Below are 25,989 nucleotides of genomic sequence, written 5' to 3' on the forward strand. Positions count from 1 at the left end.
AATTTGTCAGCTGGGTTTCACTTATTTTGACATTTCCAGATATCTAGCAGATGCTTATGTATGCTAATCTACACTGAGGTGACAAAATTCATGGGACAGCGATGCTCCCATATACAGATGGCTCTAGTATCGTATACGCAAGGCATGCATTGGTGAAACTGTCATTTGTACTCAGGTGAATCCCATGAAAATGTTTGCAATGCGAATTAGCAGACTTCCTTTGTGGAATGGTAGTTGGCATTAGATTCCTGGGACATTCCATTTCGAATATCATTGGGGAATTAAGTATTCCGAGATCCAGAGCGTCAAGAGTGGGCCAAGAATACCAAATTTCAGGCATTACCTCTCACCACAGACAACACAGTGGCAGACTGTGTTGTCTATCTTAACGACTGAGAGTAGCGACGTTTGCGTAGAGTTGTGAGTGCTAACGACAAGCAACACTGCGCGAAATAACCACGGAAATCGATGTGGTACGTACGACGAACGTATCCGTCAGGCCAGTGCGGCGTAATTTGCCGTCAATGGGCTGCAGGTATGGCAGCAGACGACCGGCGCGAGTGTCTTTACTAGCAGAATTTCATCGCCTGCAGCGCCTCTCCTGGGCCGATATCAGATGGACCCCAGACTAAAGGAAAACTTGGGCCTGGTCAGATGAGTCGCAATTTCAGTTGGTGAGAGCTAATGGTAGGATTCGAGCGCTGCACTGACCCCACGAGCTATGGACCAAAGTTGTCAACAAGCACTGTGCAAGCTGGTGGTAGCTCCATAATTATGTGGTCTGTGTTTACATATAATGGATTGGATCCTCTGGTCCAACTAAACGATCATTGACTTGGAATAGTAATGTTTGACTACTTGGAGACCATTTGCAGCCATTCACGGACTTCATGTTCCTATGACAATGCGCCATGTTACCAGACCACAATTGTTGATGACTGATTTGAAGAAAATTCTGGACAGAGTGTTAGAAATGATATGACACCCAGATAGCTCGACATGAATCAAGTTTATGGAACATACTCGAGATGTTAGTTCGTGCACAGAATCGTGCACTGGCAACACTTTTGCAATTATGGATGGCTATAGAGTTAGTATGACTCAATATTTCCGCAGGAGACTTCCAGCGACTTGTTGAGTCCGTACCAGTTCGAGGTGCGGCACTGCGCCAGGAAAAATGAGCTCCGACACGATATTAGGAGGTATCCTATGACATTTGTCACGTCAGTGTACAAGGATCGTCTCATAATCCTTGTGTCTCTGTACACACTCAAGCTTCTTAGTGCTGTTACAGTCCAGGAACTTTAATTTATTGCTGCACTGCATTTATTGCTCTCAAGGATATGCACCAATTATTTGTCTGAAATACAATCCACTTGACGACTGTTGACTACGTTGTCCGATGAGCAGTCCATCATATTTACATTTAGAATATGTGATGCGTTCTACGCAGGCGATTCTTCCGTGTATATTTTGAAACAAGTGCAAGTGAGACAGATCGTAACACAATCGCTTTGGCCGTGTGTTATGGCAGTACATTCAAGAGGATTGATTGGAGTTACCGCCTGCTGTCTCACATATCTAACATCTCTGGGATACGCAAGGGGCTTTGACGATCACGAACACCTATGGTTACTAGCTGCGAAAGTGATCAAGTAAATTTGGGGAGTGCTCCGCGAAGAGAGTTGTGCTTGCGTTGCCGTTTTCGCACTTCGATAAACGTGTTTGTTTTGTGTTAGAAGTAGTGATATAAATTCTTGCGTTTATTGTAAACAGTTCTGGATTGCATTTATCAACGGCTCTGCAATGGCAGGTATAATATTCGTTGGTTACTTCCCAAGTAATGTGTAATGTTACAATGTTATTCTCGTTAGCACCGAAGGCATGTACGTCTTTTACTTATTCACACATGCTCTCACCGTTTCTTAATCTATTGTCTCTACTGCCGTGATTCGACATATGTTATTAACGAGTGAGAGGACAGTATGTTTTAAGAAGTGAAATCGTTTCGTCCTGTCTATATATCTAACGATGTTTGTTAAAAGAGACGCAAATTTATGGTCAGTACGTATGGACATGAGTGTTTTCTTTAGTGGTAGTTAAGCTTTCCCTGTATTTTCGTTATCCACACCTATGGGAAAGGAACGACCGAAGGGCACAGTAACAAAACACGTCTGGAATGTTCTTTGTGTTCATTTCTTGCATTCTTTTATGTTTCTATTATCATTTGAACTTCGTAAAACCTCGCGAGTGGATACGTCGAACTGAGCGCAAAACAATTTTTTACGAGCTTATTTTGTTGATGTTAAGCCCATTAGGGATTACATATCTGGGTGGCCATACGCTCATTAAAAATTTTTCCCCGTAGTTATTTGGTGGAGCTCGCTATCAAGTGTTACTTGGCGGTCGTTAAGCATATATGTGTGTATACAACCTTTTCATAACATTTAGTTTCATATTTAATTTTGATGTGTTGAATAATATCTTTTGTCAGTTTCTCATAACAGTACAATTTCAGTTCGTTTAACAGCCAGATGATTTGAGTTTGATTTGTGTTTTTTTTCGTGTTTAATTTTTAGACGTACTGTGTATCCAATGAAAGTTATATGTAGGAGTGATGTGAATGTTGTTACTGTGAAAGTGCCTCAGGAAACTCACCAGCATTTGAAGTCTTCTACCGCAGACAATAAGGTAAAATCTGAACTTTTAATTTCGCTATGTTACAGTAGGGTATCATAATTTCTCAAATGACAGGAAGTTTGGAACTTGGTATTGTGGTGATACATTGAAAAGAAAATCATTTGATAATCTGCATAGATTTCGTAGTGCTCCGCGTTATTTATTAAAACGGTGTGTAATGTTGTGGAAAACGATGGCTTATTTTCGTGTGTAGATAAATTCGCTGCTTGACGTTAGACCCTAATTTTTTGTCCCTATTCAGTGTGCCTTGAGTTACGTTCGTTTGGCATGTGTCATCGCCTCCTAAGCGTACGCCACAGAAAATATTTGTGGAAGACTGCAAATGCATATACCTAGGTAGATAACAAAAAGCTGCAAATAAGAGCAAGGGTAGCGTTTATGCCGAACAAAGGAAATTTGTGATCAGCTGTTCTGGAGCGTCCAGAAGCAGGTCTAGGTTGTAAAACTAAAATAAAATTGTTACCAGTTATTCTACAGTTTCACTGCTAAGTTTTTAATTTGAGGCTCAGTTGTTTTGAAGTGTATTATTCAAGCTTCCTTTGATCATGTTTGCAGTTTATTTTTTATGTTTGTATGTTAACTCTGTATTTGTGTTACTATCAGAAAAGATGCTAATACACTTAATATCTATTAGTGTAGAAGTGTAAGTTTGATGGTTTGCATATGTCATTAGTGGAAAGTATTATTTTGGTGTCAGAGGCAACTTTGCTTCTAATGCATGCTGCTTGTGTTAATATTTGTGTATGAAACATATGGATAGTGGAACCAAATCTGATACATTGCTGCTGCATGGTGAATGACATTCTAGTTGCTTAGTTGGTACAACTTAACATGTAAAACATGATCGCGAAGTAACCCAGTGAACTGTAGAAGGGATGTAGATTCTTAATGTAGGCTACTTGCTTTTGAAGGACATTTCTTTGAGGGAAATCACTTTGGTTAATACTTTTGCCACTGAAAATTTTTTATTCAGAGTCATTGCTTGAAATTCAGATAGCTGCTGCTTTTTCTTTCTTTCAGTAAGGGGAAAACCACATAGTAAATGAATTTTGTCTTTAATCTGATCTCTAGAGTGTGGAATAAGCAGTTCATGTGTTACTTGGCACGTGATTGTCAAGATGGTTTGCTTGCGTACATTATACACTACAATCCTTTGTTTTCAGTTTCACAATTGTATTTAAAATTCAGTGTTGTTAATAAATTCTTATGCAGTCCACCCAGGCTACATGTAGATCTGCAAATGTTATCACACTATTAACAAAGTTACACATTTTATGGTTTGGTTTCCCAAAATATATGGTCCATCTACTAGAATGATGGTTGTTAAATACGGATATCATAAACTAGGTGTTGTGAATGATGACTGGCATCCTGTGTATGTTCTTCACAAAGCCAGAAACTGGCATGCATTTCTCAACATTAATTCACGACATTTTTCTCCCAATTGTAATAACGAGACTTTCAGAAAGTGTGATATAGGCCTAGTGCTCAAATAAAAGTTGTTTTTTGTTTAATTGAGGCATTTTCCTTTTCCAGTACTGACATTTTGCTTTTACCAAATCAGTTACCTACTTTTATTTAAAATAAAACAACTTCTTAATTTTCAGTTACAGGGCGAGATTGGATGGGACTAGTGTAGCAGGGGATACAACCCGTCGGCTTTGGACAATGAGGTCACAAGTGGCCAATCGAGAAGCGATTCTTCTTAGTGTTGTAGCTCCCTTCAGTGGTTGATAAGTGTTTTTTGGCTTTTTAAAAAAAATCTCACGAGATAGAATAAACAGATCCACTTTATTAAGCAACCAGTAAAAAAACAAAACTGAAACATAACAGCAAAAGCGAAAATGGTAAACTGCTCTCTGGCGACTTGTGACGTCATTGTCCAAAGCCGACGGGTTGTATCCCCTGCTACACTAGACCCGATTGGATTACCTCCTCCCTAAAATCATGGTTGTGGTGATAGCCTGCTTTGTAGCCTAGCCATAGGTTGAAAGGAGGCAGTGTAGTTGCGAGTTGGCAAAGCAAACAAATTTGAATGCCAAATAAAGGTTGTAGTAACAGACTGATACGTAATGTAACCTAACGTCCACGTTCATACCATACATAAACTTTAGCGCATTTTTCATCATAAAGCCTAAAGCTGAAATTTAGTTTCAGGAAAACCATAGGCCTATTAGGTAATGGACAAGTCTTCAATAAGTAGGTATTCTGATACATATTATGTCCATATACAATGCATGAAATATAAAAAATGCAGAGGCTGGGGGGGGGGGGGGGGGTTCAGTATGTAACTTTATCTTAATTTTCCACATTATGTGGACTTGTTTAGCACATCACAGAAAGAAGTATGCTGTGTAGTATTTTGTCATCTGCAAGATGCAAACTTTAAATGCTAAGTCCAATGGGAAACTTTGATGCACTCTGTGGTGGCTGCTTGGGTTTGTCCCAGTAGTTAGATTGCTTTACTCTATGTTTTCATCTAAATTTATTTACATTGTGTGCGTGTAACACATTGAAGGATAATATGTTGAGATCTGTATTGTACTTAGTGCTGTTGACACAATTTAATTTATTAACCATATGGACACATTGTGATTTTTCTAGTGTGTTACTTAATTTTGATGACTTCCACAGATGCAATCTTAGATATAACTGCACTTCCTGAGTGATTAAATGTTATACAAAATGTTTTAACCATTGTGTATCTTTGATCTGTATCCATTGAAAAGTAAAAATTGATAATGGAGAACAAAGAAAGTGCAACAGCTGCTCGAATGTCTCTGTCTTGCTGCAAATACAGGGTCAAACAAACCTAGCAGTACCTATTGTGGGTCGACAGAAGCGTCCGATCCAACGCGTCGGCTTTGACCCGTGACGTAAGGGTGTTGTCATGTGTGGCGTCATGACGGCGCGGAGTTTGGTTTGAGTGTGGCTGTCTCCAGTTCTGTTTTATCTTATTTTATTTACTTTTCTGATCTGTTCATTCTATCTCGTGAGATTTTTTTTAAAAATTTAAAAACACTTACTTATTTTAATTATCTGTTTCCTCCAATTTCTGTTTTAGTTTATTAAATTTATCTTTCTGATCTGTTCGTTCTATCCCGTGAGATTTTTTTTAAAAAAGACAAAAAACACTAATCAGCTACTGAAGCATCTTTATCTTCTATGGGTTGCAGGGCTTAAGACCCCTTGGGAGGTGGGTGGGTATTCATGCATGGCTGTCTTCACTTACATGTTGTAGCTACGCAAGGCGTCTAAATTTGTTTATATTTAGTTTGCCCCCCACCCAAAACACCCCATTTCCCGCGCTTGTCCCGTTAGTGTCATTAGGCTTCTTGTGGAAAGTGTGTGTGTTTGTTTTTGTTTCCGCCATATTTGTGACGTCATGGGTCAAAGCAGACGGGTGGGATCGGACGCTTCCGTATTTCCCCTATTGCTGCCATCATCCTGTAGCATATTGAGGGTGTGATGTCTGGTGTCATACTTGCACAGATAGAAAGAAACCAGAAGACTGGCAATATTTATTTTGCCTTTATATTAGTTTTTGCAATAGAGATTGTAGTGACAGACTGATCTATAGTGCAGTCCGACTCCTAAGTTAGATTAGAAGGTGACAAGATGGTTGAGAACTAGCCAAGCAGTATTGAACACTTCACTTAATCTCAAGTGTATAGACTTTTCCCGCAGAAAACTTTAATTTGAAATGGAAGTGCCAGTGAATGAGACCCAAGCTCTTCATACATTACTCCTTGTATCTTTTTTTATTATTCCCAGAAATAAAACAATAAACAGAGTTTCTGATGTGTTTTTGATCAGTTAGTGGAATATCTGATAATTATATAGGCTATTTCATGCCAGTTATTTGGTCAGTGGCTGTCCATTAATTAAATTCATTTTCACATTTCTAAGAAAAATGTTTTTAGAAATTACATTATTTCATTTCAAAGATGAATATTGGATCAGTGGAGTACAGAATCTTTGGGTTCAGTCACAGTCGGAACTTAATGTGCAGTATATGAAAGTTCGTCGAGACCAGATTTGTGTCTGTGCTTATCCTGTTTCTTGTCACCCATTATGTTGTGTTATTGTACGTTATTGTGAGATCACAATTTCCTATCTCTTCTGATTTTGAGAGTATTGTTTGTGAAAACTGAATTTGCACGAGAGTTTTAAGATATAATGCTGTCATTTATTTGGCATATTAGCCAAATTCTTTGTTTACGTGGATCAGCCAAAAGTTGTTTTTCCAACAATCTCCTTTGACCTGTGACATGACAGTGTAGTGTCATGTGATGTCATGGTTGCACCACGTTTTTTAGTCTGTTCATGTTCGTAGATGGTTTGTTGTTGTATTTGGTGGTGCTGTCTTGTGGTGGATGTTTATGTTTCAGAGTTGTTTGTTAGATATGTTCGTGACCCATTTGATGTTGTGAGTCCAGTGTGTTAGTTTGTTATTGGAAAAGATAATGTCAGTTTATTAGTGAGTTACTTTGATTTTCAGTATTGTCACTGAAGGCTTTGTGTGTTTGTGTGGATTTATTAGTGGTGTGTTTTATGGATGGAGATTTAATATTTTTCTTTCTTTGTCAGTCATGTATGTGGTGCAGAAATTTAGTAGTAGGCTATTGTTTGTTGCTGCAGTCAAGTTCCTACAGTTATATGTGACTGTGGCCTTGCTTGATAAATATTTTTTTGTGGTTTTATTTATTATTATTATTATTAGTCGTAAAGCTCCCAACATGGAAGACGCTAAGTAAAGATGGTTCACTTCTGGGGCTTCTTATTCTTCTTGTTTGCCCACCAGGTCTTCATTCTTTGCGAGAATTCAGCATTTCTTTCTTCGCTCCATTTTGTTCCAGTTCTCGGCGCTTTTGTCTCTGGTTTGACCTCCCATTTGTCAACTTTAAGTTTGAAATTGTTTCTTTTGTTCATGTCTTCAGTAGTAATGTTGGCTAATTCCAGATCTTTCTTTACATTTTTGATCCGTTCTCCTCCATTAACAAGGGATGCTACGTATCTTACTATTTTTTTTGTAAGTCTGTGATCGGGAAGTCTCATTATGTGGCCATAGAATTTTAGACGCCTCTTCCTCGTGTCTATCTCTTATGTTAGAATATTCTTCAATTTTAGAATTTTTCTGTAATCTATACCCCTCTTTGGTCCATCTTGGTCCCAGAATTTTCCTAATGATTTTCCTTTCCTCTTTCTTCAGGTTTTCCATATCTGTTTTCCTTTTAAGTGTCAAGGTTTTGCTGGCATATAGCATTATTGGTTTAATTACCGACTTATAATGTTTAATTTTTGTATTTATAGATATACATTTTTTATTGTAAATGTTTTGGACCAGCCCTAGACCCCTACGGGCTTTTAATATTCTTTCTTGTTGTGAGTATTTTTCAGAAATTATCTCTCCTAAATATTTAAAGTATGGTACCCTCTTAATTTCTCCATATTTGGTTTGTAACTTAGAAATTTCTAGATTTGTTGTTGTAAACACCGTTTTCTCAAAAGATATTTGTAGGCCAACTTTTCCTGCACACTCTTTTAAGGTTTCTATCTGTTTGACTTCCACTTCACTAGAATCTGCCATTATTGCAAGATCGTCTGCGTAGGCTAAGTAGGGGATTTGTAGGTCATCTTTTTTGGTTCCCAGTGATATTGGTTTCCAGTACTTTTCTTTTTTGAGTTCTTTTTCCCATTCTGCCATGACTCTATCCAGAACTAAGTTAAATAACAGAGGTGATAATCCATCACCTTGTCTAACCCCAGTTTTTATCTCAAATGATTTTGAAAGTTTTCCCATGAATTTCACTTTGCATTTTGTATTTGTTAATGTCTGCTCTATGATGTTTTCTTTGTCTTCTTATCCAGTCCTTGTTCTTCAAGAATTTCAAATAGTGTGGGTCTGTGAATTGAATCATATGCCTTTTTAAAGTCGACAAAGACATATACTGTAGGCTTCCTTCGCATTTGTCTCATCCTTGTAATCAATTTCAAGTTTAAAATTTGTTCTGGACATGATCTGTTTGGTCTGAAACCAGCTTGGAAATCTGAGATTTTGGGTTCCAGCAGTTTTTGTGTTCTTTCAAGAAGACAAGCTGATAATATCTTGTATGTGACGGCAAGTAAGGAGATTCCTCTATAGTTGTTCACATCCGATTTATCCCCTTTTTTATGTAACGGATGTATTAGGGCACATTTCCAATCTTCTGGTATTTCTTCAGTAACCCATATGTTTTGAATAATTTTAACTAGCTCATTTCTTGAGTTAGACCCTAGACTTTTGAGAAATTCGGCTACAATTCCATCTTCTCCTGATGCTTTGTTATTTTTGAGTTTGTTTATGAGTTTGATAATTTCTTCTTCAGTTGGCGGTACAGAGTCTTGCTGTTGCGGGGCTTTAGTGCTGGATATTGGAAGAGCTTCTGTTGGTTCTGGACAGTTTAGTAGCGTTTCAAAATATTTGGCTAATTCTTCACAGTTTTCTTCGTCGCTTAGTGCCAGATTCCCATCTGATTTCCGAAAACAGACATTTTGAGGGATATACCCTTTAATTTGGTTTGCAAAAGTTTTGTAGAATCCATGCGTATTATAATTTTTAAAATCTGCTTCTATTGATTCCAGTTGCTGAGTTACATACTTTCTCTTCTCTTTATTTATAATTATTGTAGTATGTATGGTATTTATGTTTATGTTTGTATATATCGAAATTTGTGGTGGTGAAGGATTTCACAAATTTTGGGGCTTTTCTTGTTAGTGTTTGGTAATCGTGTTGGTTTGTAGGTATTGTGGATATTAGTTTACCATTGTTTGTTACGTTATGTTTTGTTATTTGCTATGTGAGTTGGTTTTACAATGAACTTGGTTTTACATAGTTGGGGTAAGTGGGAGGTTTTGATAACAGACTTGATAATTTGAGTTAGCTTTGGGTACTGTAGGCCATGTAGGTCTATTGAAATTTGTGGTACTGGGTTTTTGAGTTGTGTTTGAGTTCCTGGTATTGTGACCTGGATTTGAGCCGTATATGTCGAGCAAAGTTTGCAGAATTTTTTGGTTATGAATGTTGAGACATCCATGTGGTTGATGTTTGGGTTAATATTTGTTTCAGAATGGCATTGTTACTCTTATTGTTGTATCTTTAGTTTTGCCCCACCCAAAATCTCCTACTCCCCCGTTGTCATGTTAGTTTCATTTATTGCTGGAGTTAAATATATTGGTGTTAATTATTGTTTGTTTGTGGGTGTTATGACTGAGGCAAGGGATACCATATTATATACTTCTGAAGTGGGGGGGTCTGCCATCTTGATGACAACACGGGTCAAAACACACATTTGGAATCACAACTTTAAGTTTTTCCATTTTTTTGGGCAGTGAAATTATTGTTTCCTTTATATTTTCTGGGACACTTTTAACTTCGGTGTGACATTTGCTGAGCTGTGCTACATGAGCCTATTTAATCTGCATTTCCTTTTGATGCTTTGGTAGTTCCAGCTTCACATCCCTATTTATTGGCTGTTTATCCTTGATTTCTGATGCTGCTTGCCCTGAGATATACAGGCTAGGTCATTAGAATGGAATTAGTGTTACTCATCTGAAATTACATTTTGATTTCCTCATAGTGCTTGTATCGTTTACGTAGTCTTCAACATCTTGTGCCATTTATTTTCAAAAGTTCAGAGGAATACTACTACTACTACTACTACTACTACTTACACCTAGTGGTAGTTGTAATAATAATAATGGTAATTTAGTCATCAAACTATCTCTCTCTCTCTCTATCTCTCTCTCTCTCTCTCTCTCTCTTTAGAGCCTCTATCTCTTGTACAGTCATATAGGATTTCTCAGCATAATACAAAGAAAAATGTAAGTCATATTCTGACAGAGCAGGTGTATGGCCATGGCTTGGAGGAACTATCCTGGCATTTGCCTGTAGTGATCTAGCAAAACCTAAATCAGTATGGCCGTATAAACCATAAGTCTCCCGTCTTCTGAATTGGAAGCTAATTTTTTAATTTGCTGTACATCATTCACTTGCACCTAATGTACTGTGGTCTTATGTTTGCACACACTAGGAACAAGTTGGTTTAATAACTTGAAAAGGTCATTAGTACATTGACGAGTTGTTGTTGTTGTTGTTGTTGTTGTTGTTGTGGTCTTCAGTCCTGAGACTGGTTTGATGCAGCTCTCCATGCTACTCTATCCTGTGCAAGCTTCTTCATCTCCCAGTACCTACTGCAATCTACATCCTTCTGAATCTGCTTAGTGTATTCATCTCTTGGTCTCCCTCTACGATTTTTACCCTCCACGCTGCCCTCCAATACTAAATTGGTGATCCCTTGATGCCTCAGAACATGTCCTACCAACCGATCCCGTCTTCTGGTCAAGTTGTGCCACAAACTTCTCTTCTCCCCAATCCTATTCAATACTCCATCATTAGTTATGTGATCTACCCATCTAATCTTCAGCATTCTTCTATAGCACCACATTTTGAATGCTTCTATTCTCTTCTTGTCCAAACTACACTCCTGGAAATTGAAATAAGAACACCGTGAATTCATTGTCCCAGGAAGGGGAAACTTTATTGACACATTCCTGGGGTCAGATACATCACATGATCACACTGACAGAACCACAGGCACATAGACACAGGCAACAGAGCATGCACAATGTCGGCGCTAGTACAGTGTATATCCACCTTTCACAGCAATGCAGGCTGCTATTCTCCCATGTAGACGATCGTAGAGATGCTGGATGTAGTCCTGTGGAACGGCTTGCCATGCCATTTCCACCTGGCGCCTCAGTTGGACCAGCGTTCGTGCTGGACGTGCAGAGCGCGTGAGACGACGCTTCATCCAGTCCCAAACATGCTCAATGGGGGACAGATCCGGAGATCTTGCTGGCCAGGGTAGTTGACTTACACTTTCTAGAGCACGTTGGGTGGCACGGGATACATGCGGACGTGCATTGTCCTGTTGGAACAGCAAGTTCCCTTGCCGGTCTAGGAATGGTAGAACGATGGGTTCGATGACGGTTTGGATGTACCGTGCACTATTCAGTGTCCCCTCGACGATCACCAGTGGTGTACGGCCAGTGTAGGAGATCGCTCCCCACACCATGATGCCGGGTGTTGGCCCTGTGTGCCTTGGTCGTATGCAGTCCTGATTGTGGCGCTCACCTGCACGGCGCCAAACACGCATACGACCATCATTGGCACCAAGGCAGAAGCGACTCTCATCGCTGAAGACGACACGTCTCCATTCGTCCCTCCATTCACGCCTGTCGCGACACCACTGGAGGCGGGCTGCACGATGTTGGGGCGTGAGCAGAAGACGGCCTAACGGTGTGCGGGACCGTAGCCCAGCTTCATGGAGACGGTTGAGAATGGTCCTCGCCGATACCCCAGGAGCAACAGTGTCCCTAATTTGCTGGGAAGTGGCGGTGCGGTCCCCTACGGCACTGCGTAGGATCCTACGGTCTTGGCGTGCATCCGTGCGTCACTGTGGTCCGGTCCCAAGTCGACGGGCACGTGCACCTTCCACCGACCACTGGCGACAACATCGATGTACTGTGGAGACCTCACGCCCCACGTGTTGAGCAATTCGGCGGTACGTCCACCCGGCCTCCCGCATGCCCACTATACGCCCTCGCTCACTGTCGCGGCATGCTACCAGTGTTAAAGACTGCGATGGAGCTCCGTATGCCTTGGCAAACTGGCTGACACTGACGGCGGCAGTGCACAAACGCTGCGCAGCTAGCGCCATTTGACGGCCAACACCGCGGTTCCTGGTGTGTCCGCTGTGCCGTGCGTGTGATCATTGCTTGTACAGCCCTCTCGCAGTGTCCGGAGCAAGTATGGTGGGTCTGACACACCGGTGTCAATGTGTTCTTTTTTCCATTTCCAGGAGTGTATTTATCGTCCATGTTTCACTTCCATAAATGGCTACACTCCATACAAATGCTTTCAGGAATGACTCCCTGACACTTAAATCTATACTCGATGTTAACAAATTTTTCTTCTTCAGAAAAGCTTTCCTTGCCATTGCCAGTCTACATTTTATATCATCTCTACTTCGACCATCATGAGTTATTTTGCTCCCCAAATAGCAAAACTCCTTTACTACTTTAAGTGTCTCATTTCCCAATCTAATTCCCTCAGCATCACCCGACTTAATTCGACTACAGTCCATTATCTTCGTTTTGCTTTTGTTGATGTTCATCTTATATCCTCCTTTCAAGACACTGTCCATTCCGTTCAACTGCTCTTCCAAGTCCTTTGCTGTCTCTGACAGAATTACAATGTCATCAGCGAACCTCAAAGTTTTTATTTCTTCCCCATGGATTTTAATACCTACTCCGAATTCTTCTTTTGTTTCCTTTACTGCTTGCTCAATATACAGATTGAACAACACCGGGGATAGGCTACAACCCTGTCTCACTCCCTTCCCAACCACTGCTTCCCTTTCATACCCCTCGACTCTTATAACTGCCATCTGGTTTCTGTACAAATTGTAAATAGCCTTTCGCTCCCTGTATTTTACCCCTGCCACCTTTAGAATTTGAAAGAAAGTATTCCAGTCAACATTGTCAAAAGCTTTCTCTAGGTCTACAAATGCTAGAAACGTAGGTTTGCCTTTCCTTAATTTTTCTTCTAAGATAAGTCGTAAGGTCAGTATTGCCTCACATGTTCCAGTGTTTCTACGGAATCCAAACTGATCTTCCCCGAGGTTGGCTTCTACTAGTTTTTCCATTCATCTGTAAAGAATTCGTGTTAGTATTTTGCAGCTGTGACTTATTAAACTGATAGTTCGGTAATTTTCACATCTGTCAACACCTGCTTTCTTTGGGATTGGAATTATTATATTCTTCTTGAAGTCTGAGGGTATTTCGCCTGTTTCATACATCTTGCTCACCAGATGGTAAAGTTTTGTCAGGAATGGCTCTCCCAAGGCCGTCAGTAGTTCCAATGGAATGCTGTCTACTCCGGGGGCCTTGTTTTGACTCAGGTCTTTCAGTGCTCTGTCAAACTCTTCCCGCAGTATCGTATCTCCCATTTCATCTTCATCTACATCCTCTTCCATTTCCATAATATTGTCCTCAAGCACATCGCCCTTGTATAGACCCTCTATATACTCCTTCCACCTTTGTGCTTTCCCTTCTTTGCTTAGAACTGGGTTTCCATCTGAGCTCTTGATATTCATACAAGTCGTTCTCTTATCTCCAAAGGTCTCTTTAATTTTCCTGTAGGCAGTATCTATCTTACCCCTAGTGAGATAAGCCTCTACATCCTTACATTTGTCCTCTAGCCACGTCTGCTTGGCCATTTTGCACTTCCTGTCGATCTCATTTTTGAGACGTTTGTATTCCTTTTTGCCTGCTTCATTTACTGCATTTTTATATTTTCTCCTTTCATCAATTAAATTCAATATTTCTTCTGTTACCCAAGGATTTCTACTAACCCTCGTCTTTTTACCTACTTGATCCTCTGCTGCCTTCACTACTTCATCCCTCAAAGCTACCCATTCTTCTTCTACTGTATTTCTTTCCCCCATTCCTGTCAATTGCTCCCTTATGCTCTCCCTGAAACTCTGTACAACCTCTGGTTCTTTCAGTTTTTCCAGGTCCCATCTCCTTAAATTCCCACCTTTTTCCAGTTTCTTCAGTTTTAATCTACAGGTCATAACCAGTAGATTGTGGTCAGAGTCCACATCTGCCCCTGGAAATGTCTTACAATTTAAAACCTGGTTCCTAAATCTCTGTCTTACCATTATATAATCTGATACCTTTTAGTATCTCCAGGCTTCTTCCATGTATACAACCTTCTTTCATGATTCTTAAACCAAGTGTTAGCTATGATTATGTTGTGCTCTGTGCAAAATTCTACCAGGCGGCTTCCTCTTTCATTTCTTAGCCCCAATCTATATTCACCGACTATGTTTCCTTCTCTCCCTTTTCCTACACTCGAATTCCAGTCACCCATGACTATTAAATTTTCATCTCCCTTCACTATCTGAATAATTGGTTTTATATCATCATACATTTCTTCAATTGACGAGTTATGATGTAAAATATTCAAGTCCACTGATGAGGACTTTCTAATATACCAGAACCCATATACCGTTTTGGCTGAAAAAGAACTGATACACCATTTTTGCTGAAAAGAATTATAATAAAAAATTTGCACTAAGCTTTACAGTTTTTAAAACTACACGTTCTGGACACTGCTGCACTGTCTTTAACTCTGCAACATTATGTATGATCATTTCCAGATGACCCAAGCAGGAAGAGTACCGTGTGTTCCTAAAATAAAGCCCTACAAGTGTTTTGGTTTATCAGTCAAGGCATCAGTTATTGATTGATTCCCAGTTCATTAAAATTTCATTACTTTCGTACCTCCGAGATGGCTGTGAATATGTGTGTGGCCTTTGGAGTTGCTAGAATTGGTGGATTATGGGAATGGAAAGCAATATTCCATGGAAATAAGTGGCCACTTTTCAATAAGTCACTCTGTCATTTAGATTAGTACTGTGTGTGATGCATAAATTTATGCTGTTCAAAAGGAAGGTGAGAAAATAAGTCACACTAGCAGGAAATGAATTACTTGCTCTGAATTTGTGTCCTGTGGTCAATAGTGGGAGCACGTCCAATGAAATGTGATGTCAAACTGAAGCACTTGGTGTATTTGAAACACATTCTTTCATGTGCAAATGTCTTAATCACTGTTGATAGATATTACAGGTAATTGGTTTTGTCTCTAATGAGCCATCATCAGAACCAGTATATTGTTCCTTTCATATCATTATAAAGTGCTCATTAATAGATTGATTTTGAAGTTACCCCAGTGAGTGCTACATCATGACATGTATGGAAAGAAAAGTATACTTTCTCTGATGATGATTAGATTTGAAACTGATTAACTGTCATTTATCCATCAGATACAGTTAGGATATTTGTGAATAAAATAGGTAACGCATCCAATAGGGAACATGATTCAAAACATGGAAGGTAGCTTTCTTAACATTGAAAACAAAGAGAGGCAAATAGTTTTCTGTTGGGTGCCAGGGTATGTGGGAGTTATAAGCAACACTATAGCAGCAGATGCAGGCATAGAGGCATTAGTGGTAGCACTGTTGATGTGATCCTGTCCCTGTGCATGCTCTTATCTCGCTGATAAAGAAGGAAAACTGAGTCAGTGAGAAGACAAATGGTTGAAGGCAATGAACAAGCTACAACCAATAGTATTTGACCATGGTGCATATCCTTCAAACCACAGAGATGCAGGGAAGTAGCACTCACCAAACCCATAGGAAATTGGCCCGTATCCCACATTCTAACAACCCTACCACAACAAAGGTCAAAATTTAATGATGATTGTGGTGTTTCTCACACTGCTAAATACTGCATTTTTGGGCAACAACAAAGTTATTATGTGGCAGGTGTCATTAGAGCACAGTTAATAAAGTCATTTCATGTAGCAATGAATAAACTAGGCACTCATCTTTTCATGTTTCCCACGCTGGTCTCGTTGTAAAATCATGGCTCAATCGTCGAAAATCTAGGTGGTAATGATTCCAAGCTCGGATGCAAAGAGGCCTAGGTTTTATTCTGCTATGTTCAAAAGTTCTGTAGATGCGCTTCACAAGCCATTCTTGAAGATTAAACCTTTCAAAGTTAGCACAATGGCGATGTAAAAAAATAATCAGCACTCCGAATTTAAGTTACACTTCCTTTTTATTGCAATATCATGTAACACACAAAACATCACTTCACAATACAAAACATACTTGAAAACATCTTCCTCACTGTTAAAGTTCACATTTTATAAGCTGACTACAATATGCGTCTTTCCAACATGACGTCCAATACTTGACTTTTTCAACGTCCAACTCTCTAACAACTAACTGCTAGCCGCTTACGCGCCCAAAATTCAGAGTTACAAGTACGACAAAGATCATAGTGACAAAAGAAAGAATACACATAAGAATAATATCATTGCAATATAAACATATCGATGTATCAAAAATGAAATCAAATCTGAATGTTGTCTCGGAAATATGTTAAGTGTTCTACAAAAACACAGTAGAACATTGCTGGTATCGAGAGGTTGAGTTGGAGTGCCATAATGGTTACGTAATTCAAGTACCATTACAACATCTACCTTTAGAGCAAACAATGCTTGCAATGTAACATCATCTTTACACTATAGATTTACAGATGCCTTTATTCTTTCTTGAGAAGATGACACCCACAGATATCTCAGCAATCTGGTATCTGGTGAGAAAGCAGAAGTTGCTAAACTTTTAAAAATTTTGTTGAGATGAACCTCTTTCATAAGTTATCAGGGAAGCAGTTGTAATGTGTACCAGATTGACTTGTCCATTTTTGTACATGGCTCATCTATTTTTGTGAGGAGATCAGTCTGTCACATCATTCTGTATTGCTATTTTAGCTTTGATCTACTCTTATCTTTACCTTTTCCTTTACTTTGCCATTGATGGATTGGCTTGTGTGCCTCAATGATACAGATACCGTACCAAAGTGCAATCACTTCGGAGGGGTATCTGTTGAGAGGCCAGACAAATGTGTGGTTCCTGAAGAGGGACAGCAGGCTTTTCAGTAGCTGCAGGGGCAGCAGTCTGGATTATTCTAACATTGACCAAAATGGCCTTCCTGTGCTGGGATTGCGAAGTGCTGAAAGCAAGGGGAAACTACACTTGTTACTTTTCCCAAGGGCATGCGGCTCTACTGTAGGATTAAATGATGGTGGCAGCCTTTTGCTTAAAATATTCCAGAGATAAAATAGTCCCCCATTCGGATCTCTGGGTGGGGCTACTCAGGAGGATATCGGCATCAGGAGAAACAAAACTGATGCTTTATGTATCTGAGCGTGGATTGTTAGATCTCTTAATGGTGTGGGTGGGTTAGAAAATTTAAAAAGGGAAATGGATAGGTTGAAGTTGGATGTAGTGGGACTTAGTGAAGCTCAGTGGAAGGAGGAACAGAGCTTTTGATCAGGTGAATACCAGGTTATAAATATAAAATGAAATAGGAGTAGTGCTGGGGTGGAGTTAATAATGAATAAGAAAATAGTAATGCAGGTTACAGCACAGTGAATGCATAATTGTAGCCAAGATAGATATGAAGATCACACCCACCATAGTAGTACAAATTTTATATACCAACTTGCTCTGCAGATAATCAAGAGACTGAAGAAACTATGACAAGATAAAATAATTATTTACATAGTTAATGAAGATGAAAATTTAATTGTAATGGGGACTGGAATTAGATGGTAGGAAAAGGAAGCGAAGGAAAAATTGTAGGTGAATATGGACTGGGGGAAAGGAATGAAAGAGGAAGCTGCCTGTCAGAATTTTGCACAGAGCATAATTTAATCATTGCTAACACTTGGTTTAAGAATCTTGAAGGAAGGCTGTATACATGGAAGAGACCTGGAGACACCTGAAGGTTTCATATCGATTGTACAGTGACAAGACAGAGATTTTGGAACCAGATTTTAAGTTGTAAGACATTTCCAGTGGCAGATATGGACTCTAACCGCAGAACTGTAGATTAAAACTGAAGAAACTGCAAAAGGTAGAAAATTAAGGAGATGGGACCTGGATAAGTTGAAAGAACCAGAGGTGGTTGAGAATTTCAGAGGGAACATTAGATAACAACTGACCAGAACAAGGGAAAGGAATAAAATTCAAGATGAATGAGTAGCTTTAAGAGATGAAATAATGAAGGCAGCAGAGACTCATGAGACTCAAATAGGTAAAAAAAATTAGGATAACACAGGAGATACTGACTGTATCTGATGATAACAGAAAATATAAAAATGTAATTGAAAGATAATACAAAAGTCTAAAAAATGAGACAGGCAGGAAGTGCAATGGTTAAGCAGGAATGGTTAGAGGACAAATGTAAGGATGTAGAAGCATGTATCACAAGGGGAACGGTGGATACTGCCCATGGCATAGTCCATATCAATTCAGGCAGGCTAGGAAAAAAATCTTACCTTCATAGTCTCAGATGTTATTGAATTTAGCATTTGTTAAAATGAAGGACTAAGTAAGGAAAACATATTTTTTTTTATTCTCTCAAAAAAATTTTGGCTCGGAGATAGAGCCATCCAAAGATGACACTGCGAATACCATTTTTAAGATGCGAATTTTGGAAAAAAATTTAAAATGCTGTATCTCTGTAACAGTTCTATATATTTTGTTGGCTTTTTTTGTTTCAAAGATAATTGCTTTATGTTTGCGAAGAAATCCTCCATTTGGACTTGTGTCAAAGTTATTTTACTATAGGGTTCTTAACTTTTTTCTAATTTATGGATTTTTTCTTTTTTTGCAAAAATGCCAATCCATAGACTTTTGTTTTTTTCTGTTGATTAGTATCATATTCCCTGAAAAGGAGAGCTTCCGCTTTTAGGTTGAACAAGTTTTACAAACAATTGAAATTTTTGCCATGCATAAAACTTGTTTTATTACATTATCACATAACAGTCTCATAAAAATCAAAACCTAGCCTTATTTAACATAATTTTAGTTATGAAAGATGAGTAAGAGGCTCTTTTTTCAAACATTTAAATGGTTCCTTAGCATATTTGAAAGATCCAAAGACTTAAAGGTTTCAATTTGTACAACTTCTGTGCATTCTGTTTTGTACTGAAATTAGCCAGTCAGTGAACTAAAAATGTGTACCACTGCTTCAGTATCTTCCTTTGATATAGTGTGATGCTTTCCTGTTGAACCAATAGGAACTGGGGCACTTAACAGTCTTCAAGACATTGTGAACAGGAAGTTGAACACTGATGGCGTTGTTGCTGTCCTTCAGCTGGAAACCTATAACTAGCAGCTGTCCATGTGGTAGCATAAAGTTCACTACAATTTCATTGAACTCATAACTGGTGTCTATAATCTGTGCAATCTACCAGTCACAGTGACACACACACACACACACACACACACACACACACACACACACACACACCACAATCATCCCTCTTCTCAGGTTGTGAATCTGAATATTATCCTACTGTTTCTGAGGTGTTGGCTGAACAAACGAAATTTCTTCTTTTTTGTTCTTTAATGTGCATGCCATGAGTTTGCCCACTGTGAGTCCAAAGATGTGTCTTCTGAATTTCTTTCACAGGATTACTTTGTTTGGGCCATTCTTCCTTTTTTCTGCTCACGGAATTCTTCAATTTCTTCTTTGGACAAAAGAATGAGGGCTGTGGATGTGTCAGATTTCATGACTCTCGTAAAATCCCCAGCATTCTGAATCACAGTTGTACTTGGACTGGAAAGATTGTTTTGTAGCATGGTGCCTCAGCCGGCCTCCTACACCATCACAATGCCCCTTCCTGTGACCAGTAGCACTGTATACCAAGTCAGTTGGCACAAAGTACTTACTCAGTTCAAACAGCTGGTAACGATTTTTAAAATGTCTAGGAGCAGCATCAGAAATAATGATGATCTTCTCTGTCCCTGTTTGCAGTTGAAGAATTTTGCACATTGGTAGCAAAGCATGTGCCGAATCATGTCCTGCGCCATCACTTATAACTGCAGCACTTGTGGTCTTGTTTTGAAAATATGTCACTACTGTAAAAATTGAAATTTGGTCATTACTCCGATTATACCCTTGTACTTCTTCTGGGAGAATTACAGACCAAGTTTTTAGCAAATTCAAAGTAAAACACTAAACATAGTTCTTCAGCCTGTACACACTCTTTCACTTCTGCAATGTGTTGTTGTTTCAGTTTCTTAATATGCTGATGTGTTACTGCTTTCACTGACCACTTACTAAATTCATCAATGAAACTGTCAAAGGCAACAGTTTTCTTGATTAGTTTACATATGTAATTTCTGCAGAGTTATCTGCTGTTTCTTCCAGACCAAGTGTCTGTAAAGACAGTCTTCCCTTTCCAGGGCAGTCACCACATTCTTGAAACAACCAAGTCACTCGCTTTACATCACAGACTACTAATGACTTCATACTCCCAACCAAGGTGTCATAGGTCAAGTGCCCTAGTAAGTTCTTTAAAGCTACCCCATGAAGTTCAAAATTTGCACAGTACACACACGAACAGACATCTCTAGGTGGGTGTGGAACTACCCACTTAGGTCGTAGTGCATAAAATTTTGATCTTCCAATATGTGAAGTTGTATAGTTGCTCTTATAAATTGCAAAAGTTTCTTTAATACTGCAAGTCATGTACCTCTTCACTTTCACAACTTTTTGACCTTCAACTGTTACAGTTATAGTATCTTTTTTGTTGGCACTCTGGCGAGAACAGTCCCATTTATCTTCCAGATAAAATAACTTACACTATTTGAACTTGAGCTGCTTCTACAGGGTGACTGTAATAGGGATCTGATCTTCCAAAGACTCCTTTTACAGATCTCACATTTCTTGATTTGTCTACCATGTACTTTGATACTGATGGAATGTAGTTCAGAATTGTTTTCTTTGAAAATGTCTCTGAAATAATAGTTAAAACTGGCACCTTTTCACTTTAGGATGCACATTATTCAACTGCTGAATTGATGTTTGTAAAAAATTCCTGGAAAGAGGTGCAAGAGTACTTTGGTTCATTTTCTTCTGAAGATGGAATTTCTACTTTGAAGAGAGTGGTCAGTTTTGCTGCAGTGTATTTATCACAGTCTAACATAACAGTCACGACACTCACTGCTGTAAAAATTGTTACCGTTTGACAGATGGAGCGACACTAGCGCTCCAAGCGGAGAGTAAGGTGAACATCAGACGCGTCGTAAGCATAATGTTTGTTTTCCAACCATTTCCTATGTAATTTACGAAATATTTGAGTTATTTTCTTGCCTCCAGTGGTTTGTTTAGTATCAAAAGGCATATATGTTCTAAAAATGATTCCAAAATAAGCGCAAGTATGGACAAAAACCATGAATTGAGTGGCAAGCTACAACACATTCGTGAAGAAACACTTGTGACGTTGGATAGAATTGCAGTTTACCACATTTATATCAAAAGAATATAAACACACAGATTCGCACGTAAGCAGCACAGATATGTTCCTCTACATGCAAAAGCGATAGACAGCTCATTTATCGTTCGGTAGACCTACTGTGTCTGTCACTGTCACCTGTTGCCACAAGTACGACCTTCATCTTTATATTCTAATAAGTGGGACAAGCAACTGCCAAACAGTAGGAGAAATATGTTGAAAACATTATAATGAGCTGATTACATTACATTTCATGCAAAACCAAATATTTGAATAATTTTCAGACAATCTGTTAACAAAATAATGTCATCACACGAAGGAAGCAAGGAAAATTAAGTGACTAATAACAGAAGTGAATGAAATACGTACTAAACATTACGCTTTTGTAAGACACGAATAACTGCACTTAATCTAACCACTTTATCGTCAAAGCAGGTCTGTGTTGACGATTCACACGAATCTGACACTGATCCATGGAGAGTTGAACTGGCTGCTTCTGTGTCGTAGGACTGTTTTACAGCTTTAGATAGATTGCCGAATCTTTGTGGCAGTTTCCCCTTCATCGTCAGTTGAGGTGGCTTATTTGGGATGTCAAACAGCGTGGGTACTGCATTCCACACGGGTTTATTATTGTCTGCGTTCATGAACTGGTTTTGTTCGAAATGTAGCGAACTAAACCTAATATTATTATACAGGTAAACTTGGTCTTTTTTCAAAAGGTATTCTCGTCTGCTATTAACTAGCCATTTTCTGCTCCTAAAACGAAACATTAATCATTGCACACATGTATTTTGCAAGTGAATCCTGACGATACAGTTGAGTAACATGATAGTATATATCTGTCAGGATCCTTAGGAAACCTAAAAAAAGACACCTGTGGTGTCTTCTACCTATTGTTGCTGCAATTTATTGCACCACAAACGCTCCTGCTTGTAAAAACCATTGTATAAATCAAAATAAACAACCACTATTCGCTTTCACGATCGCGCCCAATTCACAGTTTAAGTTACTGACCGCTTGGGGTGCTGCTGGCGCGGTAGGCAACAAAATCGAGGCGAAGTGTCGCGACTGTTATGTTAGACTGTGGTATTTATCCATAGCTTTAGTAATTTCTCTGTACTTTCTTGATGCATAGAGCTTAGGACTCAACTTCACTGATCACGGTTTCTTAACAGAACTAACACATACTTCAGTTGACTGATTGAGGGTATTTAATTTTTCCTCTGTCGATGCAAAATTGCATTATCTGCACCACAGGAGGCTTCATCTTGTGCAGATACTATCATTGTTGTTATGCTGTTAAAACATTTAAAACACAAGAAGTCGTCACTGGAAACATCTTCACTTTCAAACACAGTCTTCGGATGAGAACACTTATTTCCATCCTGAACAAAGTCTGTTATTTTGTTTGTCTTATTTATCACTCTTTTTATGGATATATAAATAGCACACTTCACTCTCCTGTGGCCCCAGTCAGAAGACATTTCAAACAGTCCTTTTCACAAAACACACTGCAACTGTGTGTCAACTGGCAATTTCCTCACGAAAACACAGAACTCACTGGACAATCTCAGATTTCTTAGAAGCCTCTTCAGTAAACAAATTAGCACTGAACAACTATAATACAGAAACCTGCGAGGAACAGCCACGATAAAGAAACTGACAAGAAACTACAACAAACTGTAAGAGATAACTGCAACAACGAAAAAAAAGAAACAACTTCAGTTAAGGCATACACTACCCTTGAAAGTTAAAAAATGGTTTTTTAAAATAAAACTTATCCAACTTAAAAGTGGAAGCTCTCCTTTACAGAGAATATAGTACTACATGGTACTAATCAACAGAAAAAATTCTAACTTCTCTGGATGGGCATTTTTGAAAAAAAAAAAAATGTAAATTATAAAAAAAATTCAAAAGGCGACAGGAAAAGAACTTCGACAGATATGTTCAAACAGAGGATACCATTGTAATCATAAAGCAATTATCTGTCAAATAAAAGAAACTGTAACAAAATATGTAGAACTGTTACAGAGATACAGAATTTAAATTTTTTTTCTGAAATTCGCATCTTCATAATGGTGTTCGCAGTGTCATCATTGGAGGCCTGCATTTTGGGGCAGGAATTTCTTTGGCGAAAACAAAAGAAAATCATGTTCCATACTTACTCCTGAATTTTAACATATGCTAAAGTCAATAACATCAGGGACTATGAAAGTAACCTCCCTGCCTGAAGTGATACGGATTAGCCCCACAGAAAATTGAAGTGACCTTTGGAGAAAAGAGAAGCACCTGTTGAATATCAAGAGCTCAGATGGAAAACCTGTGCTAAGTGACAAAGGGAAAACTGAAAGGTGGAAAGAGATGAACTCTCAGGTAATATTATAGAAATGGAAAAGGATGGAGATGAAGAGGAGATGAGGGACATGAAGCTGCAAGGAGAATTTGACAGAGTGCTGATTGATGTAAGTCAAAACAAGGTCCTAGGAGTAGATGACATTCAGTCAGACTTACTGATAGTCACGGGAGACCAAGCCATGATGAAATTATTTCATCTGGTGTGTAAGATACATGAGGCAGGTGAATTACTTTCATACCTCAAGGAAAATGTAGTAATTCCAATTCCAAAGAAAGCAGGTGCTGACAGGTGTGAATGTTATCAAACTATCAGTTTGATAAGTCATGGTTGCGAGATACTAACACGAATTCTTTACAGAAGAATGGAAAAACTGGTAGAAGCTGACATTAGGGAAGATCGCTTTGGATTCCGAAGAAATGTGGATACACATGAGGCAATACTGACCCTATGACTTGTCTTAGAACAAGAGATAGGTTAAGGAAAGGCAAATGTATGTTTATAGCATTTGTAGATTTGGAGAAAGTTTTTGACAATGTTGACTGAAGTACTCTGAAATTCTGAAGGTGGCAGGTGTAAAATACAGGCCATGAAAGGCTGTTTACAACTTGCACAGAAATCAGAAGGCAGTTAGTTATAAGAACTGAGAGGCGTGAAGTGGAAGCAGTGATTGAGAAGGGAGTGAGATAGGGTTGTAGCTTATTCGCATTGTTATTCAATCTGTAATTTGAGAAAGCAGTAATGGAAACCAAAGAAAAATTTGGAGAAGGAATTGAAGTTGAGGGAGAAGAAATAAAAGCTTTGATGCTTGCTGATGACATCATATTTCTGTTAGAGGCAGCAAATGACTTGGAAGAGTGGTTGAACGGAATGGACACAAAAGGTGGGTATAAGATGTACAACAACAAAATCAAAACAAAAATAATGGAATGTAGTCGAATTAATCAGGTGGTGCTGAGGGAATTAAATTACAAAATGAGGCACTTAAAGTAGTAGATGAGTTTTGTTATTTGGACAGCAGAATAACTGATGATGTCCGAAGTAGAGATGATATAGTGTGTGCTGACAATGGAAAGAGCAGCATTTGTGAAGAAAAGAAACTCATTAAGATTGAATATAGATTTAAGTGTTAGGAATTCTTTTTTGAAAGTGTCCGCCTGCTTAACTGAGTGGTAACATGTTTGCCTATGGTGCAGGGGACCCGGGTTTGATTCCCGGCTGGGATGGAAATTTTCTCCACTTGTAGACTGCGTGTTGTATTGTCCTCATCATCACAGACATGCTAGTCACCTATTGTGGTGTCACCTGAAATAAGGCTTGCAACCCGGCAGTCAAACTTCTCTGGCTGGGGCATCCCGACCATCAATGGCACATGATCTTTTTTTTTCTTTTTCTTTTTTTCTATGGAGTGTAGCCATGTATGGAACTGAAACGTGGACAGTAAACAGTTTAGACCAAAAGAGAAGAGAAGTTTTTGAAGTTTGGTGCTGTAGAAGAATGCCGGAGATCAGATGGGTAGATCATGTAGCTAATGAGTAGGTATTGAATAGAATTGGGAAAAAGGGAAATTTGTGTCTCAACATGACTAGAAGAAGGGACTAGTAGATAGGATACATTCTGAGTGAACAAGGGATCACCAGTTTAGTATTGGAGAGAAGTGAGGTAGGTAAAAATCGTAGAGGGAGACCAAGAAACGAATGTGCTAAGCAGATTCAGAAGGATGCAGGTTGCAGTAGTTATTCGGAGATGATGAGGCTTGCACAGGATAGAGGAGCATGGAGAGCTGCATCAAAGTGGGCTTCAGACTGAAGACCTCATCAGCAACATCTTGACCCACTTTTACCATGAATTTTATTTATTACATATTAATGTATGTTTGGGTGTACTGTTAGTCGTTATCAATCTGGTTTTAATGTGTGTCTGTGCAATGTCCTCAGTATGTTTGCTTGTG

At 38.9% G+C, this 25,989-nt stretch overlaps 1 protein-coding gene across 5 annotated transcripts in view; it reads left to right on the top strand.

The window, feature by feature from the left end:
• Nucleotides 1-1,599: 1,599 nt before the first annotated feature.
• The window catches only part of LOC124789456 (CCR4-NOT transcription complex subunit 7), a 151,841-nt gene continuing 127,451 nt past the window's right edge, over nucleotides 1,600-25,989 (top strand). For 2 of the 5 annotated variants that reach the window (XM_047256820.1, XM_047256823.1), the window contains exon 1: nucleotides 1,600-1,813. Coding sequence is in view for 3 of the 5 variants with exons in the window: in XM_047256823.1 (XP_047112779.1) it covers nucleotides 1,807-1,813 (7 nt within the window). In the remaining 2 variants the exon portion in view is untranslated. Of the gene's footprint in view, nucleotides 1,814-2,579; nucleotides 2,692-25,989 lie in introns of those variants that run through there. The other 3 variants (XM_047256818.1, XM_047256819.1, XM_047256822.1) reach the window with 3 other exon arrangements.

This window comes from Schistocerca piceifrons, chromosome 3, assembly GCF_021461385.2.
Source record: "Schistocerca piceifrons isolate TAMUIC-IGC-003096 chromosome 3, iqSchPice1.1, whole genome shotgun sequence".
Classification (NCBI taxonomy): domain Eukaryota; kingdom Metazoa; phylum Arthropoda; class Insecta; order Orthoptera; family Acrididae; genus Schistocerca; species Schistocerca piceifrons.